Below are 24,382 nucleotides of genomic sequence, written 5' to 3' on the forward strand. Positions count from 1 at the left end.
ATATATGATGGCTTCCAAGTTTTATTGTGTGGCAAGCAGTCATTTGAGATTTGGCTGTGTTGGTACATGGTCAGAGTAGGTGAGCCCCTTCACAACTTGCACCAGGAAGTTCATGAGAGTTGATGTAACAATTAGTACTAATTGTTCTCTTGGTGGTTATTTCTGCAGACCTCCACAATTGTGCATTATTTACTGTAAAGTTTTTATTTTTATATGCAGTGTTTTGGTTTATGGTACGTTAAATTCTTAATATGTTGGTGTTCTTCCTATGCAGCTTGCTAGTGTTTGCATACTCTTTTAATTAAATTTTTCAGGGGTCAGAATGAATCCCTGTCTAACTAGGCTATATCAGACTGATTGCTGAAAGTTTCTCATAAAAATGAAGTCTCTTTACATGTCATGAGTAGAACTGGAGTTATCCTGGGTATTGTTTTCATCATATCAGTCCTAGATACTCCCATATATGTGGTTGTAAACAGAAAAATAAGAGTTAAGTGAATCTAGATACCTGGTGCAGATGACAGCAAGAAATTTCAGAGGTCTGTATAGATAAATATCTAACCATTCTAAATATCACCATTCTCTGGTGATCAGAATTCCATACTTTTTCTGTTTTTTTAAGGACTGTTCATAACTAAGTAGTTCTGCCAGCAGCTTAAAAAAGTTGGGTGGTTTTGTTGTTTGTGTGTTGTGGGTTTTGTTTTTTTTAAAAAAGCCAGAATACATCCTTGGAGACAGCAGGAGCCTTTTTCTAACTTTTTTTCCATTTCTCAATCCATTCATTGCTGATTGTGTGGTTGCTGAATTCACAGTGGTGTTTTGTGGGAAACACGGGATGACTTTTAACATTATTTTTTCCTCATTTTTATTTTTCTAACTCCCTTTTCAGAATTCCCCACTCTACCAATATCTGCAGGATTTGGGGCACACAGATTTTGAAGTATGTTCCTCAGTGTCACAGAAGGCAGAGCAATGTGCAGCAGCAGAAAGCCAAAGAGAGCAGACTGTGCGTGCTGCCCAGAAGGTGAGCACTTTCTGTTCCTGAGTATTTATCTTCTCAAAAGAGAACTGCACTGCTTCACAAGTAGACAAAATCAGAATAGAGAGAAATCGCTTCCTATATTTGAAAAAACTGAGGAAAAAAACCCCAGACAATAAACCACAGTCAGTTATCATATCTTGTCTACAAACGTGTTTGGAAAGTTGTGGTTAATCAGTATAGTTTGGAGTGTTTCTTTGCACTTACGTAAGATAGGGAAGCAAGAGGCTTTGATAAATAATTTTTCAAGTGGTGCAAATTATCTTATGTAGTGGATCTTATTATGTTAGCTTAGCATGACGTTCTGGGAATAGAACCTGTAATTTTCTAGAACAGAATATTTATAGTTTCCAGCCCTTCCCAGGGACTCAGTTGCTAAGTATAGCTTTGTCTGTGACAAAACATATTAAGAAAGAGAATTTCTGGGAAGTAGAAATGCAATAAGCAATCTGAATGAGATAGCTGATATGGATAGCTATTGTATTTGTAATACTGATTGCTTTTATCAGTCGTCACAAAGCAAGGCTGAATTTTAATCAGGATTTAGCTAACAATTTTCTTTCTTGTGAGCTACCTTTAAAAGTATTCATGGAAATGCTAGGTTTACTACTCTTTCTTTTCAGAACTGACAGCTGGCACTCACCATAACCCTCAAGAAAGCACATGAAAGTGTATTTTCTCTTTAAAGCTAATGGCTGTTTTGTGCTGTGTTTACACTGAAGATACCTATTCTGACTTAGTGTAGGAAGATTTTATTTTATTTTATTTTAAGTTATTTGTTTATTAAATGCTAACATTTGTTCACTGTTAAAAATTGTGATGACATATTTCATTGGCTGACATTCTGTTGGTTACTATGAAGTAATGCATGAATTGTCCCTTAGCTACAGTATTTTGCATAGTTACTTTTGTGACAGTCAGAAAATCAGTATGATACTATGTTCGTATATATAATTTCCACTGAATTTTATGCAAGGGCTCTGTATCTTAATACTCAAAAGTATTAAGATATACTGCTTTCAAAAATCTCAGGTATTCTGGTTGTTTCCCTTCCCCTCAAGCATTTTGCACTTAATTTTGTTGTGTTGGGAGCAATTCCTCCAGTATTGTGTCAGATGTAGAAGTAATTCGTGGTTTGCCTTACAACTTGGAGTGGGTGTGTGAAAATGGGCTGTCCATTTCTTATAAATGCTAGGTGATGTTCACGTTGTCTCATCTCTGTCTAGACAAGGATACATAGTGGAAATAAGGAAGAAACCTGTGTGCAATTTCTAGTGATAAATAGTCATAGGTTCTTCCTGCTGCAATTCCAGTACCAGTTGGGAAAAGTTAACACTTTTCTCTTGTAATCTGATGTCAGAAAGTCTGTTTTTGTAATTTGATTTCTGTGTCCCATTTTGGTAGGGTGTCTCAACAGAAAAGAAAATGAGGGAGAGGGAGCTGGCCATGCATTTAGAAAAGTACCCTGGATTTAGGAGGATCTAAGGCTTTGTTGCAACTTTTGTATGACGTGCAGACAAATAATTTGCATTCCTGTCCAGTCATTTCCTCAGTTTTACATGAGACTGTTAGGATTTCCCTTCTCTTGGCCTTCACAGGCCTAGTGTACTGAAATTATAAAATGTCTGGAAAATAAATGGTTTCTCACTTCTGAATATGTGCCTACCCACAGTTCTAATATAAAATTACCTTCCTTGAGGCTTAGTGTAACTATGATTATTGGGAGTAGATGGTGTTCCATACTGAGTGATTCCCAGTATGTGTACATCCCTTCCCTTCTGTTCTGAAAAGCAAATTTCCAAATGCCTTAAATACTTTATTAAAATAAAAAATGTAGAAGCAGGAGCATTGCTTTGTCTTTGGGTTGATATTGTTTCCTCCTCTTGTGTTCAGTCAAGTAGGAACCCTGTGCAGCTAAAAGCTGGTGACACACAGCAAGAATTTGGCTTCACAAAGGTCTAATTTGGGATCTTCAATGACTGAGAAAACGAATCTGGGAAGGAAAAGAGATTCCTAGTGTCTGATTCAAATTTTTCTCTTGCTTCTTGCTCTCTTGCCAAGCAGAGCCTGTGGTTCAGGCATAAGGAAAAGTAGAGCCACCTGTTGAATTTGAAGCACATCTTAAATACTTCTCAGGGCATGTGGTTTTGGTGGTGATTTTTTGACCTTTTTTTTAATAAGAATACGGTCCTAATGAACATTGAGTTAAAAAGCTGCAAAGGTGTTTTAAGGTTGTGTTCTGGAAGCTGATGACATGCCAAGCTCCTGTCAGAGGGATTATGGAGACGTGATTTAGCATAGTAATTGTAGGTGCATTGTTCCTTGCTGTGCCAGTCTCTGGAGAAAGTTACAGCTAAGGTCCTGGTCTCATGATCACTTGATACTCAAAAGCACTGTTAGCAAAAGCTCCTAGACTTGTTTGCTGGAATTAAATCCCATTTGGGTAATTCTGCTTGATCTTTACAGAATTTATCATTTCCCATTTACATCTTTCCTTTCTCAGTCATTTTCTTACACTGCTGTGCATATCTGCATGTTTAAATTGATTATACTGTCAAACCTTTTCCCACCTTAAATCTGCTGATACTTTATTGTTAGAACAGAGCTGGTGCTGGAGGCAGGTGCTGAGGGTTGTGTTGGGGCTAGCCCTCAGTAGCTGTGCAGGTGACCTGATGAGGGATGGCAGAGGGACGAGTCGATTGCCTTTGTCTAGGGCTCCCACCCACTTAATGCAAGTATTCAATGTGTAGCATTATATTCTTCTGAAGTGCACATAATTTCTGTACAAAAGAGAAATAGTCCTTAGAATTCTTTTTTAGATTCAGATTAATTTGCTTAAGATGTACATGTACTATGATAATCCTTCTTTAAATGTTAGGAATTATGCATCTTTGTTATTTACAGAAAGTAGGACTGAGTGCTGTTCTAAAGTTGTAAGAATACTCTTCCAGAAGCATTGGCAACATGACCTGACTTGTGTGTTGGTGCAAGTTGTTTTACTTGTCAGTAACACTCCCAATGGGAATGCAAACTGTGAGACACTATTCCAAGGATCTGAATAATTGTGTTGCTGTACTCAGTTGGGTCACGGCCCAAGACAGTGGGTTGTCTTGTTTTGTATTTTCAGGCACTGACTTGCCTGTTGAGTGTTTATGCAAGCTTGGATTTTTATTTTTAAACTAAACCATGGAGAATAAACTAAAAGATTGCTTATGTAGCACACTAGGGTTTTTTTTCCAGTAACTCCATAGTCTAGTTATTAAGCTGGTAGCAATTGAAAACTACTGCTGTAGTTGGTGTAGCTTAAATTGTTCATTAGAAAAATCCAAAGATTTGCAAAGGCTAAACAGTTGAAAATGGTAGGCTTCAAGAGGCATAATCTTAAATTAAATGGATGATTCTTTCTGTACCCTGCTTTCAATGTACAGGGAAAAGTACTTTTCAATGAAATATCTGTCTGAAATTCAAATGCAAAGCAAGACCTGTGTTCATTTAATTTCAATTTTCTACAAATTGTAGTTAGAAAATTTTGTTTCCTTTTGCACCACTCTGCAAGAAACTTGAAGGATAATCTAGTGCTGCAATTAGTGACACTTTTCTGATTTATGTCATTGCCCTTGAGCAACATCAAAATACAATCACTTGGATTTATTCCATAGTCTTAAGTGTGCATTGCTGGGATAGCTCCTCCTAATAAGCCATAATGATGTCAGTGTATCAGGAAGAGCTATCATTATGAGATCCCTGTTGTTGGTTTACCTCTTCACTGACTTAAAAACACTTCCTTTTGGCATAGGTCTGAAAATCTAACTGTATACAGAAAGATGAGACATTTGTAAAGAAAAACCTGAGTTACATTACTTCAATGGGCACCAAAATAAGTTATTTCAAAAATCGTTGAAGCCTAAGTGCTTTAAAAGTGACAGTTCCTGATGAAAAAGCTATTCTGCCCTGGTTTGCTGCACCAGACTCACCACACTGCCTTTCAGAAGGCTGTCAGGCTGGTAACAGCTTAAGTACAAAACTCTGAGCTCCTGTTGCTTGGGTTTGTTCATCTATTTCCCACCTTGTAGTTGGTGGAAAACCAAGAAAAAAACTAACAAGAAGTGAATAAAAACCAAACCAAAGCAAAAATAAAAACAAAAACAAACAAAAAACCCCACAAAACAAAAAAAACTCCACAAATAAGAGGGAGAAACAGAAGCTGTCACCTTTTATACATTGAGCTATTAGAATCTGTATGGAGTTTTGTTTTCTTGTTTAGAAACAGTATGCCACAAAATGTAAGAACTTCCCAATTAATTTTTTTGGCATACATTTTATTTAATTGTATTACGTGTCAGCAATCTGAAGATTGAGATAGGGCCTCAGAATTAATGAAATATATATAAGTAAATATTTTGAAAAATACTTCCTGTCAGTTCAGTCAGAGGAAAGTAGATACAACGGTGTGTCAAAAGCTGCTTTTTTTTTAATTGAATAGATGCAGACTGAAGCAAAACCATGCATCTATTCAATTATAATCTGTCATGCATCTTGTTTTAGGAAGATACATGCGTAGAATGTGTGATGACTGAAAGCGAGTCGCTCTATTAGTGGAGTTTGAAGTTATGTTTACAGCTCAGACAAAAGCATGGATTTAGGTTGTGTGGGAAGCAGCATAGAGACAAAGTACCTGGTGGCACACACTGGTGTGGACAGGGAGTTTCTGGGACATTTCCTCTCCTTACCATCACTCTTCCCTGTCTCTGTTCACAACTCCTCTGGAGTCTTGTCCTCAAGCTGCAGTGGGCTGTCAAGGAGAGGTTTTTCCCTGTCCTGGTCTTTCACTTTTCTTCAGCCTGTCAATCATTTAACCTTTGGGTTTTTATCCCCCAGGAGAGAGAAAGTCTTTTGTATCAATGCAATGGCTGCCAACTTGAGATCAATCTAATCCTAGCTGTAGTTATTTTTAATAAAACAACATAACAATCTGTTATGCTCCAGATAGGTGGGGTTACTGAAGGCTTTATTTTATTCTCTTGTTCACAAGCAAACTGACGGGAAGCAGATGTTCTCTTAGGGTACTCTGAAGTTAGGCCAGACACAGTAAGTGAAACTTCCTTACAGGTACTTGGGTCTGAGTTAACAAGAAAATCAAATGCAGAAATAAAGACATTGTGTGTTGTTACTTATTTAATTTTGAGTTTGGTTTTTGGTTGGTTTTTTTAATTGGACTAACTTCTGTTCCTTTCAGCAAGGCATCCTGTCAAAACTAGTTGAGTTTTTTGGAAGCTGGTTTCCTTTTCCACAGTATAAGAAAAATGATGACATACTTCACCGACTGGTAAGTGATCACTTTTTTTATTTTTCCATTTCCTTTCCTAATCCACAGGTCTTCCTCTCCTCTGTATCTCATACTCTGAAAAATATCTTTGGTTTGTATTGTTGGTTTTGGCTCCAAGAGTTTTACTTATTCTTTAGATAATACTAATTCTGGTTTTCAGTTACTGTGCCAAATTGGGCACACAAGGACAGGAACAGTATCAGTAGCCAGGCTGAAGATGTTCAAAATGTGGCAGATAATAAAATAAAGTACGTGAGAAATTAAAGAAATTCTTGAAAGCTGAAATGAGTTTAATTGAAGTGTAGGTACCCCTTTGGTGGAAGGCAGTGGGGAGACACTGACTGAGAAAGTCCACATGTTGCAGCCTAGTGCCTTATAGAGACCTCCTAAGAGTTCTAGAGCTTCAGCTGAGTATTGCTTCTCGCTCTGTTTCAGCTTGTTAGCTCAGGCACAGCAGCACTGCAGTGCAGCTGCACTGGCCCTGGATCCATCCTGGCCTCTTTGCTTCTGCAGTGCTGCCCACAGCATTTGGGAAAGGCAAAGCAAACATTGTTTGCTCTTTCTCTGCAGCATCACTTTCCAGTCTGGGCTTGTCTCAGATCTGCTTTAACTTGTACCCAGCTGCTTCAGCCTCTCTGTATGGCTTGGAAATGTCACTTAATTCAGACTGCTCCAGAATCTAGAATTTTGATTTATTTTCTTCTACTATGATGTAGGGATGATGTCTTCAAATGGAGCTTCAAAAGAAAATGTTGAGCAACATGAGAAGTTAGGATTTTCTATTTCTCACAGAGTTCTGCTGTATCTCAGTTCTCCTTTATCTCAGGAGGACAAAATTTCCTCTGAAAACCTCTTATTAGTAATCTTTGACTTTTTTCTTCCTCCCTCTTCCCCTGTGAATCTAGGTTATTATCTTAACAGCAGTTTTTAGTCTTGCCTTTCTTGAGATAGAGGCATAACCCAAAACCATGGAAAACGTGTTTGTCCTGCTGCATACTACAGCAGAGCACTGAAATGACACAGGATGCGTCGGAGGAGGGCAGAGTTTCCTCTTGCACAAAGTCCTGAAACAAATGTTTTCCATTAAAAGTAGGGTGGAAGTTATCTGAGGTGACATCTGTGCATGGAATTAAATTTCTAAACTAGCTATCTTATGGTTTCATAAAGAATCTCATTCTGTCAATGACAGAATGAAACAGATTTTGTACTGTGAAATGTCACACTTGTGTTAAAAGCTTCTATTAGACACTTCAGAAATATTCTCCTTTCTCTCCTGTACTTAGCTAGATGCAGGGATGTATACATTCAGTGTTTGTTAGGTTTTGTTCTGACGTTAACTTGAAGTAATTATGTTTGGTATAGTATGCAAATGAAAATTTCAGGGGGCTTCTCTGATGGTTGCATTTGTCTTCAAGAGCTGTATATTTGTCTTCAAGGGCTGTAGTAGGGGGAATAAGTAGCAAATGCATACAGCATCTAATTCACAGAAAAGTAACTCCCTAAAGTTTGCCTGGAGTCTAGCACAGGTGAGGTCTTCAGAGCCCCATGCTGTTTTGTGTTTGGATTGAGTTGCCCTGGGAAAGGTACAGATTCCTGCAGGAGAGAACACCACTGCCTTGGCTTGGGGCTTCAGTCCAGTGCATTGACCCTACTGTTATCAACTGTCTTTTTGTTGACTAATTTGCAGTATCTCGCTTTCTCTCTCTAAGTTTTGTTGTTTGTTGATGACATAAATGATGTCATGATATTAAAAAAAAAAGCATTTTCTGTTTTATTAATGATCTTCTAATAGATACAGTCAGTACCTCCCTGATTCTTATGCACATATATTGGCCTACTCTGTGGCCTGTTTCCAGTTATTGTTACTATCTAGGTCAGATCACAAATTCAGTGTGACGCATCCTGCAAGTCTGAACTGTTAGGTAGTGTGTGAGCTTTTAAAGTTAAACAAGTTTAGTAAAAGAGTAGCTACTTGTGATATATCTGAAACATTCCTGTACTCTGGGAACAGATTGTTAACAGTAAAGTGTAGAGTGTGTGGGTGTTTTCCTTGTTCTGCTAACTTAATTTTAAGAATTTTCATATTCTTTACTAATGGCTGTTTTTTCTCCTGCCCATTTGTTTGTGGTAAGGATGTTGGATTTCGATTTGACACGCTCCGTACCATCCTGCAACAGGAAGTTCTGCTGCAGGAGGATGTGGAACTGATTGAATTCCTTGACCCCAGTATCCTGTCTGCAGGGCAGTGTAAGCAACAGGAAAACAGACAGCTTCCAACGCTACGCTCCCTAGCAACTCCTAATATTTGGTATTGTATAGAGAATATCTACCATTTTATTCACTGAGAAACAAGCAAAAAATATATTGTGCATTCTTGATATCGAATGCAACATTAAAGTAACTATTCTTTTTCTCACGTCCTTGGTCTTTATTCTACTAGTCTCCAGATTTTTGTAAAAGCATGTTTTTTTCTCATTGGGCATTTTATTGAAAGAGTGAATTTTAATCTGAGATGACTACATGAATATGTATGGATACTCCCAAACAAGTATATTCCATTAGAAAGAACTAACATAGTTGATTAATTCATTAATTTCTTAAGCTATACTAAGGTGATTCTGATAAATGAGACATGATTGTGAAGACTGAATTGGAAAGTGGTTTTTTTGGTGTGATATTTATAAAATATGTTGTGGGTGGGGAGAGGTGAGGTGGGATGTGCAATTAATTTTCAAACATAGAATATCAGAAGAATAAACAACAGAATATTTAAATAAGATACATTGAAGTCATCAGAGTCTTGAGGAATTCACTCAAGAATACTGAAGGAGCTGACTGCAGTACTATCTGAACATCTTCCACCTATATTTAAAAAATAACAAGGCCTGTGATTGTACTGACAGAGTGTCTTGCTTGGAAATGCAGGAATCAGTAGAAAAAAATATCACATATTATGGCCCGGTGCTATTTTTTCATACATACACTAGAAAAGTAGATAAAATTATTGTAGAGTCACACCTCTGCTGTTTAACTTCTGTCATTATTGACGTTCTCTGTCAAACAAGAGTATTTTTGAACCAGATTTTTCTGAACCTAGCATTATTCATTTTCTTTAACTGTTCAGCTGATAAAGTAAACTTACCAAATTTGTGAATGTCATTCACCTTCCAGATGACACGAAGTTTGTGTTTTCATAGACTAGAGGTCAACATTGGCTTGGAGAAATACCTTGAAAGCTATAGAAAAGTCAATAAAGACAAAAGTTTAATGCTACACTCAGGAAGGAGAAATCAAGTTAGTAAACACCAAGGGATGAATACTTGGGTACAGAGTACTACTCCAGAAAAGGATGTGCTCGTTGGCATGGAATAGTGTTACAATGTGTAGAAGGTGGTTAGTAGGAAGGTGATGATCAATCATCATTTGTTCTGTTCAGAAAAGAGAAGGATATGAGAGAGAATAATGCAATTAATCTCCCAGTGATTCAAACTGGAACTTGGGGGAAATCTTTTGAACTCAAAGGATACTATGGAATTGGAATATCTATGGCATGGGTTGTAGAGTCTCCATTTTCATCTTTGGTCTGTCTGTGATGATCTGTGTTAACTAACCAGAAGCTGAAAATGAACAAAGGGAGCTCTTAAATCCCTTCCAGTCTTTCATTGTTGTGATTTAATTTATTTGTGGAACTTTATTTTTTTAATTTACCAAGGAAGTTAGAGACTGTGTGTCTGTCCTTTTTGGAGATAATTACATATTTGGAATATTTGAACCCTGGACCTTTACTGAAACCTATCAGTAGCCAGTAGCCCTAAAGAGTTAACACTTGTAAAGCTGGTTGAAATTTGACCACAAAACTGTCCAGGAAATAGAAACCCAGAGATTTTGCCTTATTTTAGAAATGGAAAAGTATTCCTTGTGAATACTTCCAAACCTAAATGCAGTATACACAACTTTAAGGGGTGAAGGAAAAAAATGTTTTTAATTTAAAACATTCTGGAAAAGTATAGTTGTAATGCACCTTGAAGCTATCCCATCCATCTCTCTGAAGATTGTGATTATTTTACAAAACTGTATAATAATATATATGAAAAGAAGTGTATTATCTAGCAGTTATTTATGTTGAATTTTTCTAGATGGAAGTAACAACTTTATAGCTTTTTAAATGTCTTTGAGAAATTACTGAACTGAGATACTAGGAACTCTATTTTTTAAGGATTTTCAAAAGCTGCCAAATTATTTTAAATTATTATTCAAGCTAGCTTTATAAAATAGTGTTAGAAACTAGTGGTGCATTGGTGTCCAAGTTAAATGAGTCAGACTCTAGAAAAAATACAGCTGGCACTACATGAGGGATTTGCTACCAAAAGAAACATGCCCTTCCCTACTGTACTCTTGAACCTGGAAGTACAGATATTATAGTTCCTACACGCCCTGGCTTATAATGCTGAGTAGTCAGATTTCTTATTTTTCTATTTTCTTTTCTACTTTTTTAAAAAGTTATATGTGTAAGAGAAACTGACCTTTCAGTGGGGTACATTACTCTCCTACTCATGCTGTAAAAAAGCTGAAGAAATGTTTCTTTAAAGTACACCAACCAAGCAATATCATATATGTATTCATCTAAACCTGTCACTAGGAGTAGTTTTCAGTGTTTACAGCTCCCTTCAGGACCTACATAAAAGCCCCATAACAAGATGTTGTAATCTCACCTGTAACTGAAAACTTTGTGATTTTCCCACCTGTTTGACCTCAGTGCTGTGTGGTTGATGACAGTGTCTCTGTTTGCAGGGATGTCTCGCTGTTCCTTGCCTTTGTAAGTGCACTGCTTATGTTTCCTTCGTGGTGGAAGGAATCCTCATGGCTGCTGAGCGGACTGGTGCTGCTTGTCTATGCAGCCTTTAGAGTGTGGGGCACATGGAGGACAGCCAAGCTGCAAATGTCCCTGCGAAAATACTGTGTCCAGCTGGAAGAAACAGTGGCGAACAGCCGAGCTTTTACTAATCTCGTGAGGAAAGCTCTACGACTCATTCAAGAGACTGAAGTAATTTCCAGAGGATTTACCCTGTGAGTCTGTGTTTCACTTTATTTAATACACAGATCCATTCAAACCAGCTGTCTTCTGAAATTGTCTTGTTACACTGTTGAATTACTGAAAAACATAAAGGTTTTCATTTACAGAAAATGGTATAATTACAATTCATCCTAAAAGTACAAATTCTAACAACTCAGTGTTAAAACCCTGCAACCTGAAGATGAATTAAGTCTCACAAAATTCATATACCTTTGAAATTTCCTGCTTTGCTAGCAATGAAATATATGAACAAATGGACTTTGAACTAACTTAGTATTCTGGGGAATCATGTAGAGAGTTTTTTTTATCTCATTTATTTATTACCAAATCTATGTAAATAAACTGGTCTGCAAGTAATCGTTCATATTTTAGAAAACAGGATGACATAAAAAAAATTCTATTTTTGTTAACAACACTCTGAAGTAGTTAGAGCACAGTAATAAGCAAAGACCATCAAACATCATTTCCCACCTCAAGTAAAGTTAACAGTCTTTTTTCTTGTATACAATTGTAGAAACGTTTTGATTATTAAATTATTTACTGTTGAATTTGCCTCTCTTCCACTTATGGGATGCAAAAGTGTTTCTGATTATTTAGCTCTTGTCATTATTTGGTAAGTTTTGCTTATTTTCTATGTGAAAGGACATCAGAAAGTGTTCAGTATATGCAATGATTCCAAAGCTTTTCCCTTGTAACCACCTATTCCACTTAAGGCTAAAGGAGGTAGGAAACACCACCACCTAAAATACATTCAACTTCTCTCTAAAAGCAATCAAAAATTCCCTTGCCACCAAGATGTTTATCCATGCCAGACCAACTATTCTGCATTCAAACACATGCTCTTACATGCAAGTTTGCAACTTTAGACTTAAAATGTTGGATTAATTTTCTAGCTTGAGATACCTTCAGTGTACTTGAGTGAAGAAATGTTTCGTTCTCCCTTTGGAATGCATAAGCATGTCTTCAGTCTGCCTAGCTATGTGTTTTTTGTTTTGGTCTGTTTTTTTGCTGAAGAAGCATATACTTGAGCAATAGGCAGTCTTATCTTTGCAAACGGGTTCTTAAAAGAAATTATTGTTCAGGCTTGTCCAAATTACAGATGAGAAAAACATTTGGATTTTTGCCTAAGTTTAAGTGAACGAACTTGTGGTCAATGTCTACATTGCTGCTGCCTTGTTCTTTTACTACATATCTTAGATAACATATTAACAAAAAACAGACTGGTCTTTAAGCTGATGCTTGATCTCATAGCTTCTTTACTTGAATCTTTGGCAAGCTTTTCAAAAGACTTTGGCATATGGATGGAGTGGGAGAAGTCTGACTGTGCCAGCATCCTCACTGGAACAACTGTACAGTGTAAAGAAGTCAGTACTGTACAAGTTGTGGGTTGGTTTAGCCTAAAGGAAGTTCTAACTCCAGAGTGTCCCGTTCTGCATCCACATTTGAAAGAGATGAACAGGACAATGTGAAATTCTTTGCTTCAGGTAGCTCTTTGTGTATGATCCAAAAAGCTAGTTATACCTTTTTTGCTAGAATTTTCTACAGTAAACCCTCAGCAGAATGAAGCTTAGTATGTTCTCCAGAAGTAATGTTGTCAAAATCTTAGTGATGTTCAGAAAGAGTCTCATGGCAATAGAAATAGTTGCATCTGAAAAGTTACTGAGTATCCTCTTGTGTTATTTTACATTCTTGAAGGAATGGGAATGGGATTTCAATCAGGTACAGCATCCTGGTCAGTATTACATATGCAGCTGTTTTAAGGTTCTGCTAACTCAGCATGTGCATTGATCATACTGTGAATGGAAATATACTGAAGCTGTCATTTAAATGGTACCAAGTTCAGACTTGGACTTGTTGTACTTAGCTAAACTCTGACCGGGCAAGTCCAGGTCTGCAGCTTTGTCCTGAAGTTCCTCGTGCTCCACTGCTGGTTTTCCCCCCCATTACACCATCCATTGCTCTTCTCATAGGCTAATTTACATATCCATTGAAATATCTATGGCCTTGCTTTTGGATTAGGGGCTATTTGCCCCTTATTAATTGATATTGGACTCTCTCTGTAAATGAAAGATTATTACTGATGAGGTTTTGAGTATAGCAGGTCATGACTGCTATACTTAAAGAGTTATTCAAATATCCTTTTGCCTTCATTCCCCTCCCACCTAATAAAACTGACTGCAGCCACATAAATCAGGAACTAACAACTTGAGCAGGGAGGTTGGACTAGATGACCTCCAGTGGTCCCTTTCAATCTTAACTATTCTGTGATTCTCTGATCCTGTCAGTCTTCTCTTATATTAGCTGCTCTCAAAGACAACTGGATATTCTGATTCCAGCATGGCCTTTGGAAGTGTTTAACTCTCTGTTGGAATTTCAGGTGTGTCTGTGTGGTACCAGCTCTGCAATGCAGAGATGGCCAAGACCTCACCTGGGTAGGTTGGATTACAGAAATTGTGTAGCACAGGTAGGGCAGTGCTCTACTCAGGCAGAAGGGCAGTATTTCTGTCTAATTGCTTCATTTGCAATTAGACAAATGAAGCTTGATCACAGGTTGCAGCCTGAAATTTCTGCAGGGTAATGAAATTATGTCCATTGTCTTGCACCTCATAAAACAAGAACTGAAGGAATACATAATGAAAGGCTGCAGCAATAAGCAGCGTTTGTTCCCTTGCCTGTCGCCAAAATAATTACCTTCTTTTCCAAAATGCTCCCTTTCTACTCTATTTTAAACTCTAAATTAACTAAATTAAGCTCTATGAGCTTAATACATATGGATGTATATTAGCATCTTTATAGAACTGCTTTCATGCCAGAGTGCAGTAATAGGTATTTATTAATCTGTTTCTGTAAGTTTGTTGAAAGTTGAAAGCCAATTTAAGATTTGGCTTGTAAAATTAATGGAGAAAAATGTTGTTGTTCTATACAATAAAATAGGTTTGTAGCTGTAGAAAAGGGGAAATTCACCCTTAACCTTTTTTTTCTCTATGCTACTTTTGGCTGATATGCAAAGCTGGTAACATTTTGTAAGTCCAGCTAAAATACCTAGAGGATAAGAAAGAGATGTTTTACAAGGGTGTGTGGTGATAGCACATGGGGAAATGGCTTTAAATTGAAATAGGAAAGGTTTGGATTAGATACTAAGATGAAAATTCTTAACTGTGAGGGTGATAGGTCAAAGGAACAGGTTGTTCAGAGAAGTGGTGAATGACCAATCCCTGGAAGTGTTCAGGGTCACGTTGGATGGGGCTTTGAGGAGCCTGGTGTAGTGGAAGGTGTCCCAGCCCATGGCAGGGTGGTTGGAATTAGAGGACCTTCATGGTCCCTTCCAACCCAAACCATTCTGTGATTCTGTGAAGATAAATTAAACACTAGGAAGTTAGGGATATGACATGTCTGACAGATAGACATATGTAACAGATTTCACTAATTTAAATTAATGGAATAAGGAAGAATTATTTTATAAAAAGCACTGAGAGAAGCCATTCCAGAAGGAAAGCAGATTGTTTTGCTGAATACTGGCAGTACATGCTGTGCATGAGTTATGCTATATTTGTTCTGTATAGGAGTGGGAAAAGTTTGCATCACAGTAGTAGAACAAAGATCTTTGTATCTTTTTAATGGTAGAAGAATTTTACTCCTTTTCTTTGAGCCTGCTTCTGACAATTCACGTGGGGCTTGAGTCCACAAACTGATGCGAGAGTTTATACATATGGCACTTCCAGTAGTTACTTTGAAAAGCTAGGGAGAGGTTAGAGAATGGCATGTACTACATTACATGCTCTGTTCCCTAGTGAAAGGTACAGCAAGGCTAGCATTTTAAATTTACATTTAGAAATGGAAATGAACACAGCTTGTTTTTATTTTTTTCAGATTTTAAAGTAGTTTATGAGATGTTATATAAACCATTTTAATAACACATAATTTCAAATGGTATGCAGTTATTTTATATTCTGTTTCAGCTAGCATATTAAATATATGGCAATATTTGGCATGAATCTGTTTGTGCTAATGGTGTTAAACATACTGATATATGGTTCCAGCCTTGCTCACTGGGTGGGCTGCTCTGCTTTTCATATTTGATAGTGAAGGCCACAAGCTACTTCCCCTCCCGGTCAATGTGCAGCATAGTCCAGCTAAGCACATACAGTAGGACTGACGTTTTCCCAGCAATGTCACATCTGCTGACTTGGTCAGCATTTTAGTCAGATGGACTACAGAAATAGTTACCAATGCAGCAACCCACCTCAGACTTACTGGGTACCCTGGATGCTTTTCCTTTTTAAGTGACTGGACATGAAATCACCTCTTCACTGTGCCCTGGGGAAGGTGAGAGCAGAAGCAGGCTTCCAGTCCCCAAACAATTAATCACAACTGATTGTTGTGCTGTCAAGGCTATGTCCATTCCTGAGTTGATTCTAGTAAAAACAGTCCCAGCAAGCAGAATGCACCTAGGCTGTTTCCAGTCTCAGTCACAAGTTTGACTTCCGATCGTATGTAAATAGATATAACTGGAGCTTGGAGCTCCACAGACCTGTTTAATGTTCACCCAGTTCACAGTTCATTTTATTTCCAAATGAGGTAATTTCTTACAATGCTAAAGCCATTCTGAAGTATATTCTAGTAGGGAAATGGCATAGTTTCTTTTAAATGGAATATTCACCTGAATAGCCAGACACCAAATATATTTTCAAATATGCTTGTGTGGTGTATATATTTCATGCGTTTATCTGTCAGAACTCTCACAAACACAGCTGTCATTCATTGCATGATGATAAAATCTGTGTCACCATTCAAATAATATTTCTTTTCACCTAGAAAATTTTCTGCATCAGGAAGGTTAAAAGAATGTAGTATTTTGCACAAAAAACTATGTATTGACACTTTTTTCTGCAAAAATTATTGAAAAAATGAATTTGGATATAAAGAGGTATATGTTAAATACCTGTTTATTAAAACTTCCAAAGCTGACAGTGGGCTTGTAATAGTATCCTCATTGAGGTAATTTTATGGTATGTTCACCATTACTGTACCATTTTGGAAAATTTTAGAAAAATAAATGTGCTCAGGAGTTTTGCCACAGCTCAGATGAGAATAGAATCAGGCTGTCTACTGAGGAATCCTGGCTGCTGTCTGAAATTTTAATTAAATATATAATTGATATGGTAGATTTCTTTTTAATCTCATAGTTATTGAGTGATTTGAAAAATTTTTCTAAATAATGAAATAGGAAAACTGATGTACTGTTTTTTAAAAATACTTTAGGACATCTGTACAGTTGTATCACATTTTACTTTTCAAGTTTGCTTGACAGGGTCAGTGCCGCTTGCCCATTTAATAAAGCTGGACAGCATCCTAGTCAGCATCTGATTGGCCTCCGGAAAGCTGTGTATCGATCCGTCAGAGCCAACTTCCGAGCTTCAAGACTGGCTACTCTATACATGCTGAAAAAATATCCTTTCTGGAAAAACCCACAAGTTCAGATAGTCCTTGTTGCCCACCTGCAGTTGTGCCAATGTTTAGAGTCGGGATGTCTAGAATCATACAGTATCTAATTACATATCTTAACAAGGTAAAGAAAAGGTAGCATTTAGTAAATAGTAAATTGGGGCTTGTGTTTGGTTTGGAACATGCTTAAAATTTTTGTGGTTTTGTGTACTGTGCAGTGTGAGATCAGATTCAATGCACTGAAAACATTGTCCTATTATTGACAGACATGCTTTTGGTGTAAGTGCTGATGATGCGTTTCAGAGTCCTTCAGAATTTTGTTTTATAATTCCTCTTAGCCATCTTTTTCCCTTGCACCAAAATATCCTCTTCCCTCAACATCCCTGCGTTCAAAGGTAAGTTGGTTTTCTCCTACCAAAATTATCTGCACCAAATTAAGCTTTTATGTTAATCTGTATCTCAAATGTGTTAGAAGGAGACCTGTCTGATGAACCTGTGACAGAGAATTAAAAATTTTAGTTCACAGTTTTATTCATGGTGATGCAAATTGCATAAACTTGATATGTTGTCATTCTCACTTCAGTAAAACTAGAAGTTCAGCAATATTTGCTTGTGGCTAGTATATCCCCTTTTAACTAGATAGCTGCCTTCAATAAATACAGTTAAATAATTTTGACCTAATTAAAGTTTGTTACCACACAGAAGAGAAAATAGGCAGTTATATTTTAGCCTTATACCAGGCATTTGTGTCAAACTTGGACGAGTAATTTACTGAGGTGGAAAGTCATATTGCTTACCTTTTATGTGGAGGGACAGTTGGGTACTAACAGAAACAACTCAGCATTTTCTTATGCCATTTTTACTCTGATTTGTTCATATTAGCAAGAGTGCATTGCTCAAAATCACAGAACAAAATGCAATAGAAGAGTCTTTCTCTTTTAATTCAGACTATAAGGTTATATAGCAGGATGCAATGGCTGAAAGCCTAAACCTGAAATTAGGTACTTTGTATTTACAGGATGTCATGCAGAGCAGTTCAACAGCTCTCTGCACTATCCTCTACTGAATTGTATGGTAACTCAGGCAGTGCTTCACTCTGCATGCTAGCTGCATAATATTTTTATTCTTAAGAGTCTTGTGGGTTCTGCGTCATGGGAATCTGATTAATTATATATAAGCTGGATGGAGGAAATTTTGTTGCTTATGTTACTGGATGATGTTAATAATCTCATCCTCAGCTGGTGCAGAATGGTTTGATACTCCATTTCCACTGAACTATTTTGATAGATAGGACCTAGGCATTGGACCACGTTAACTTAAAAAGCTTGGATTTTGTTGTAAGGTGATGTTCTTTGCTTTCAAGGCATAAATAGTGTTATCTTTTATTAGTGATAAAACCAGACATTGAATAGTAGTATTTTAAACTGAGTGATATGTTACCCCATTAGGGTGGAATGCATATAAAATGCATTCTATGTCTTTGAGATGCACTGAGCACAGGGAAATTTGCAAATTTCCTGTAGTAAATCTAGTAAAAACTTGTTCCTTCTCCTCAGTAAAGGTTCAGTTATTGCATCATGAACTGTTAGCAAAACACATACCTTTTAACTAGAGAGAAAGTTCACACAAGAAAACAGTAAGCCAAACGAAAAGTAGTACCCTCTTGGGATTATAAAAGCCTCAATAAGAAGTCCCATGCTGAAAGGTCTGAGTAGAGACATTTGGGCATTTTTCAGTGCAGTTTTTCTTCCTTGACCAGCCAGTTCATCACATGCTTAGGTCACCCCCAGTGAGCAGGTGAGAATTTTGAAGAAGAGCAGCTTGGATTTCCCAGGGATCCTGTGACACCCTCCTGTTGGGTCTTTAGATGGCAGTGTGCTTTTGAAGACTAAAGTATGAATGTTAAATTGTTACAGGGATACCTTAGCATTCTTGCTTTTCTATAGGTAAATAAGAGTGTCTAATCTGAGAGAGGTTAGACATTGACTGTACAGGTATTTTATTCTGGATTCAGTATGTACTGAAACTGAACTTCAAAAATTAAGAAGTTTTGCCTTCTATCAAGCCAATTAGGCACGTAATTTAAACAGATGTATGAAATATTTTCACAGAGACCTAGAAAAATTTAACTGATCGAAGATAGTTACTGTATTTTGGCTTTAATGGAAAACGTTAGGGCTAAAAATGCTTACTACTAGATCAAAGTGCACAAAGGAAGCATGTTCCTGTATATGATTATGTATATGTTTAAACTTTCTAAATGTTTGGTCCTTAGGAAGCTACTGGGGGAATGGGATCAGTTCTCTGCTTTCATCTATCAGATAGAAATGGGAGTGGAAGGGCTGCAATAGAGGAGGGCAAGGCAGGAGGTGCAGGAGGCCCCTGAGAATCCCTGGCTGAGACACAGTGTCAGCAAGTAGCTCCTTGGTCAAACCTCTCATTTGAGATGTTGCCTGGAATTTATTTTTAGGCCAAACTGCTTTTTGTGGCATTCATGGTGTTGGAAATGCCATGTTGAGGGAAAAGTCTAACAGGAGTACAAGATAAGTTGTCATGAAGGGTTTTGACCTGACTTTTCAATTTCTGATGGAGGTACCATCTTCATCCTATGTGCTCCCTCTGCTGGGCATGCTGTCAGGTTAATTTATAGTAGACACCATTTATGTGAGGCAGCTGCTGGTGACAACAGTAATATTCTGATCCTAATTAATTTACACTGCAGGTTTTTGTCAGAACACTTAATAGGCTTCTTTCTTTCTGGACATGAGGGATAAAGGAGGGAGAAGTGTGTTTGCTTAGATCCTGAACACTTTGTTTTACTGTTTCCTGGGACACAGAATATTATTTTTTTATGCAGTGCTCTTCTGCTCAGCTGGTAAACATCTCTTAAGCAAATCACTTTTGCAAGTTCAATCCTATGAGAATTTAGCATGTGGAAAATTTGGGTGTGAAAGAAGATGGAACTTGTAGCTTCCCCAGAAAACACATTAGTTGGACAAGAGACAAGCACTTCTAATTGGCTTTAAAGTGCAAGATATGAGAGCATTCAGTTTGTAGATCAAAGTATAAATGAAAAAAAAATATTTTAAATTAAGACCATGTTTTCATTAATGCTTTATTCATTAATGCATTAATGCAAATGTATGTATTTCTGTGGAACAAATGTGATTTTGTACTTATGGCCATAAGTTTAAGTTTCTGTTTTAAAAGGAATTTCACTATTTTGTGACTTGGTAACTGTCAGAAAACAGGGAAAAATCTTGAACTGTTCCTCCCCAGCCTGAGGTTAGCCTAAAATTAGTGCTATTTTAAAATAAATGCTGCCTACTCTATGAATTATTATATCTGTCTTCTGGTATCAGTTATGTTGTGCTTGCTTCCTACTATTTAAGCATTTTTGAGGACTGGAAATGTACATTTTCCTCCTGGGATTTTAAATGTGGTGAATGGTGTTGATAGATACCACCATTTTGCCACTCTTCTTGCCAAGATCATAATGTCTTTACAGTGATGTAATCACTGAAGTTAATGGTATGACAATCAGGGAGCTCCTGTTCTTCACAGAGTTCTCTGAAATGTCAAAGACCTTTTACTGTAAAGATCTCTGAGCGGTCCATCCACAGACAGAGCTCTCAGGGAATTCACATCCTGAGTTTGGTCTATAACACAGGCTACCTTTAAAACCTAAAATGGCACAATTTTTCTCTTTCCTCTTTTAAATATATGATTTCTGGTTTAAGATTGACATGAGCTATTGACATGAAACTCAGTATTTAAAAGGAAGCTGTTTCACTCATTAAAAAGAGATGCAGGGATTTTTCTTCAATCTACTTTGTTTCTTGTCATGTGTTTGTATTTAGATGTAGGTGTTTTGTCACTGTCTTATCTCTCATCCTTCTAAGAGCCTCTAAAACTTGTGCTCCAAAGAAGGATTGCAAAACTTTCAGTTAAACAGGATTAAGGTGGATTTGGTTTGAAAATCATAACAATTGCCTGGAATAAGAAACCTTATTAAGTATTTCTTTCCTTTTCTGTGTGTTTAATGGGAAAGTGGCTTTGTTTACCACCTTAACTCCAGCTAAACCTACCCTCTGAACTCGGAGAGTGACAACGTGACCAGCTACATCTGTGTTGTCCCCTTTAAGGAGCTGGGTCTGGGACTGAGCGAAGAGCAGGTCTCTGAAGAGGAAGCACACGATCTGACTGATGGCTTCAGCTTGCCTGCACTCAAGGTAACCTCTCCTAGAAACACATAATGCATCCATGCAGGCTTCTGCTGAAAATCTTTCTGTTGTCATGAAGTCCTGTGGCTTGTATGTCCTAGCCTGTAGTAACATGCTGAATTGAGGAGAAGGTGTGATCAATCAGCCTCTTATTATGTGTTTCTACAGTTACGGGCATTCAGGTGATTTCTTTCTGCATGTAGAGAAAGAGTAGTTGCTCAATACAACATCAGAATTTTTTTCTGGAAATCATGGAAATTTAAGTCAGTGTTCTATTATTAGCTTGATCAATCCCCTTAAGTATGATTTTTTGCTCTCTGATTCACCTGATCCCAGCTGAATAAAATAATTTCCGGATTTGTACTTGCTTCTTTTTTTATCTAATCTCTTGATGTGAATGAAATAGACACATCAGAAGACACAAATTAGTTGTAATTGCCAATGGGAATAGCTGCATTTAGTCACACTGAGGAGTAGAAATCATAAGCTTGGACCCCTGCTGCCGTGAGCCATTGCGGTTCTTTGATCTTCGAAAAACATTTAACTGAACAGAATGACAACCATATAATGGCCTTTTTATCTGTTTTGTTTTGAGATGGTAGGTATTTTTTATTTGCGTGAGTCAATTGGAAGGAACATCTAATTTGAATGCAAGCCTTCTCGACTCTAATGATCCTCTGCCAAGGCAGTTCCCTTTTAATATTGTTTTTTCAATGGAAAATTCCATTATTATATGACTTCTGTGTTTCTGTGGGGGTGGATTTTGTTGCATTTTTGTCACTTAATTTATAGACCTTGACTTCTTTTGTTCTGACAGTAAATGCTACAAATCATAGTGATTACTAAGCTTTGAGGCTCTGTCTAATTAATTGTAAGATAAGAGCTATAATAAATAGAAGCTTTGGGGATTTTTTTTCTCACGTTTCATTAGCTGAAGTTCTAATTGTACCCGTGTAAGCCTGCTAATTTACCCACTTCTTTTGAAGCACAAGAAGCCAGTCAGAGGTGTCCAAGCTTGTAAGCTAAGTCTTTGTTTACCTGCAATTTGAAGTAATTTAACTGAAATCTGTTTTAGTTAAACTGGTTAGGATGCTTTCTGGGCACAGTTAAGCTCACAGAAACTAGTAAATCTCAATTTATGTTAACTCATAACAGACAGCAATGTAGGCTGGGTGTGGTATAGCTGAACTGAACTAAATTAACATAAATCAGTCCTAAGCAGATTCCTGTGCAGGTGATAAAATACTTTGATAACCTTGGGACATATTTGTGTGGTGAGGCCTGGATATATGTACAGTCCTCTTTAGTTATTTTTGACTTTGAGAGAGCTTGTCTTTATATTAAAATGCAAGTCATGCTAAGCCATATGACAAATGTAGCAAATGTCTTTTGGCTACTTCATCCTTGAAGTAAAGCAATTTAAAGAGTGAAAATTTTTCACTTAAGAAAAAAATACTAGTTTAAGCTGAGGAGAGCAAGTTGTATATTTTGTGTAAGTGTCAGCAAAAATCATCAGTGGTCATTGGCAGAGGAAGCTACTTGCAACCATAAATACATCTGGAATTTCCTTTTCTCTCGTCATTGTGCCTTTTTTCAGGTAGGTTTTCGATTATTATTTTCAGTTCCTGAAGTCCACTATTTCTGTGTGCAGTTTTTTCACTGCCTGTGATTTATGTCTGGTGGAAGGGATTGGTCTTCTTTTGTGCTTATTACAGCATGAGCTTTTGACTTTTTATCCAAGGCACCACATATTCAGGGACACTTGAGTGATTGCTGCCCATTTGTTTGCTTTGTATTTTTGCACCCAGCTAAATCAGTCTTGCATGTGTGCCCCAAATTGATTTCATATCATTGATGTGTTCTTTTTCATCATGAGCATCTTTTGTAAATTTAGATTTTTTTTTTTCTTTTGGAATACTTTATCAGTTTGCATCCAAGTCTTTTTTACACAATGAGTAAATATTTTGTCTTTCTTGGTCTGGAATGCTTGCGAACAGATTTCAATCTGCACCTCATGATTACCTACAGTTGATCCCTTTTAATAAGGGTCATTATTGCAGAGAAAAGTGCCATAACCTCTCCTTTTCATTTTAGACATAAAATGTGCTGCTGCTCTGTCATGGTCTACTGAGCAAACTTCTCTAAACTAAGAAAACAGTTCCTTTCATTGGAAGTGGAAGTTCTCAAGAAATCAAAACTGTGGGCTGCCTTGCTCCCAGATGGACTGGCCTCTTTAGTACCATATATAACGTGAATCAATTCATTTCTTAAAAGCCTTTCCTTCCTTAGTGGTGTTGGTGGAATTTCTTACTTTGGCTGAAAAAAGAAATAAGTTAGCAGCTCAACTTTCTTCAGATGTAGAGTATTTTTTTTGTTGAAGTACAGTGTAATTAGGCTCATGTTGCAAGGTTGGGTGTGGGGCAATGCAGTAGTTATTAGATTGTAGAAATGATAGCTTCACCATATAAAGGGAAAAATGTCTTTGCTGCCACTGGAATTTTGGCAGCCCTTTATGAGCTGTAGGGTATGTGGAGATTATAGCAAATAATGAAACTGGCTGATGAGAATATGAAATTTTGGACTCTGACAATTTTCTGAGCATAATTACATTTAATATCCTTCATCAAAGAATTAACAGTTACCTAAGGTTCACAAGATCTGAACCTCACGTGCTCTGGAATACCCTTCAAAAACAGTCAGTGGATTTTTGCAGTTTTTCAAAGATCCTGTTGCTGGCCAAGGAATGTTTTCCCATGGTGTATCTGTACATTTACTTTGGAGGCTGACTGTCTTCCCAGGGGCACAGAGCTAACCCTACCCTGTTTTGCAGGTGCTCTTTCAGCTCTGGGTAGGGCAGAGTTCAGAATTCTTCAGGAGGCTGGTGCTGCTGCTCTCCCCAGCCAACGCGTCCCCCAAGCCCTTGGTGTCCCCGGAGCGGCTGCCTCATCACATCCTGAGCGATGTGACCCAAGGCCTACCTCACACCCACGCTGCCTGCCTGGAGGAGCTCAAGAGGAGCTACGAGTTCTATCGGTACTTTGAAACTCAGCATCAGTCGGGCTTGGAATGGCCGCCCAGGACCAAGCAGAAGTGCAGAGAGCTGAACAGTCTCCAGACAGCGGTACGCAGCTTGCAGCTTCATCTCAAGGCGCTGCTCAATGAGTAAGTTTGCACATGAATTAATGGGATATGCAGAAGGCTTTGGACTTGAAGTTCTTTGGGTTGTCAGCTTGCATCCCAATTAAAAGCAAAAAAGGCAAGTAGATATAGTCTTT

The 24,382-nt window shown here is 37.5% G+C and overlaps 1 protein-coding gene across 2 annotated transcripts in view; it reads left to right on the top strand.

Moving 5' to 3' along the window:
- Window positions 1-24,382, top strand: part of VEZT (vezatin, adherens junctions transmembrane protein) — a 51,157-nt gene that overhangs the window by 15,653 nt on the left and 11,122 nt on the right. The window contains exons 2-8 of one of the 2 annotated variants that reach the window (XM_085046775.1): window positions 890-1,024; window positions 6,276-6,365; window positions 8,498-8,673; window positions 11,157-11,432; window positions 16,739-16,888; window positions 20,969-21,116; window positions 23,938-24,269. In XM_085046775.1, the coding sequence (XP_084902901.1) occupies window positions 890-1,024; window positions 6,276-6,365; window positions 8,498-8,673; window positions 11,157-11,432; window positions 16,739-16,888; window positions 20,969-21,116; window positions 23,938-24,269 (1,307 nt within the window). The remainder of the gene's footprint in view (window positions 1-889; window positions 1,025-6,275; window positions 6,366-8,497; window positions 8,674-11,156; window positions 11,433-16,738; window positions 16,889-20,968; window positions 21,117-23,937; window positions 24,270-24,382) is intronic. The other variant, XM_085046781.1, reaches the window with a different exon arrangement.

Source organism: Lichenostomus cassidix, chromosome 1Aa (assembly GCF_008360975.1).
Source record: "Lichenostomus cassidix isolate B80296 chromosome 1Aa, HeHo_3.0, whole genome shotgun sequence".
Taxonomy (NCBI): domain Eukaryota; kingdom Metazoa; phylum Chordata; class Aves; order Passeriformes; family Meliphagidae; genus Lichenostomus; species Lichenostomus cassidix.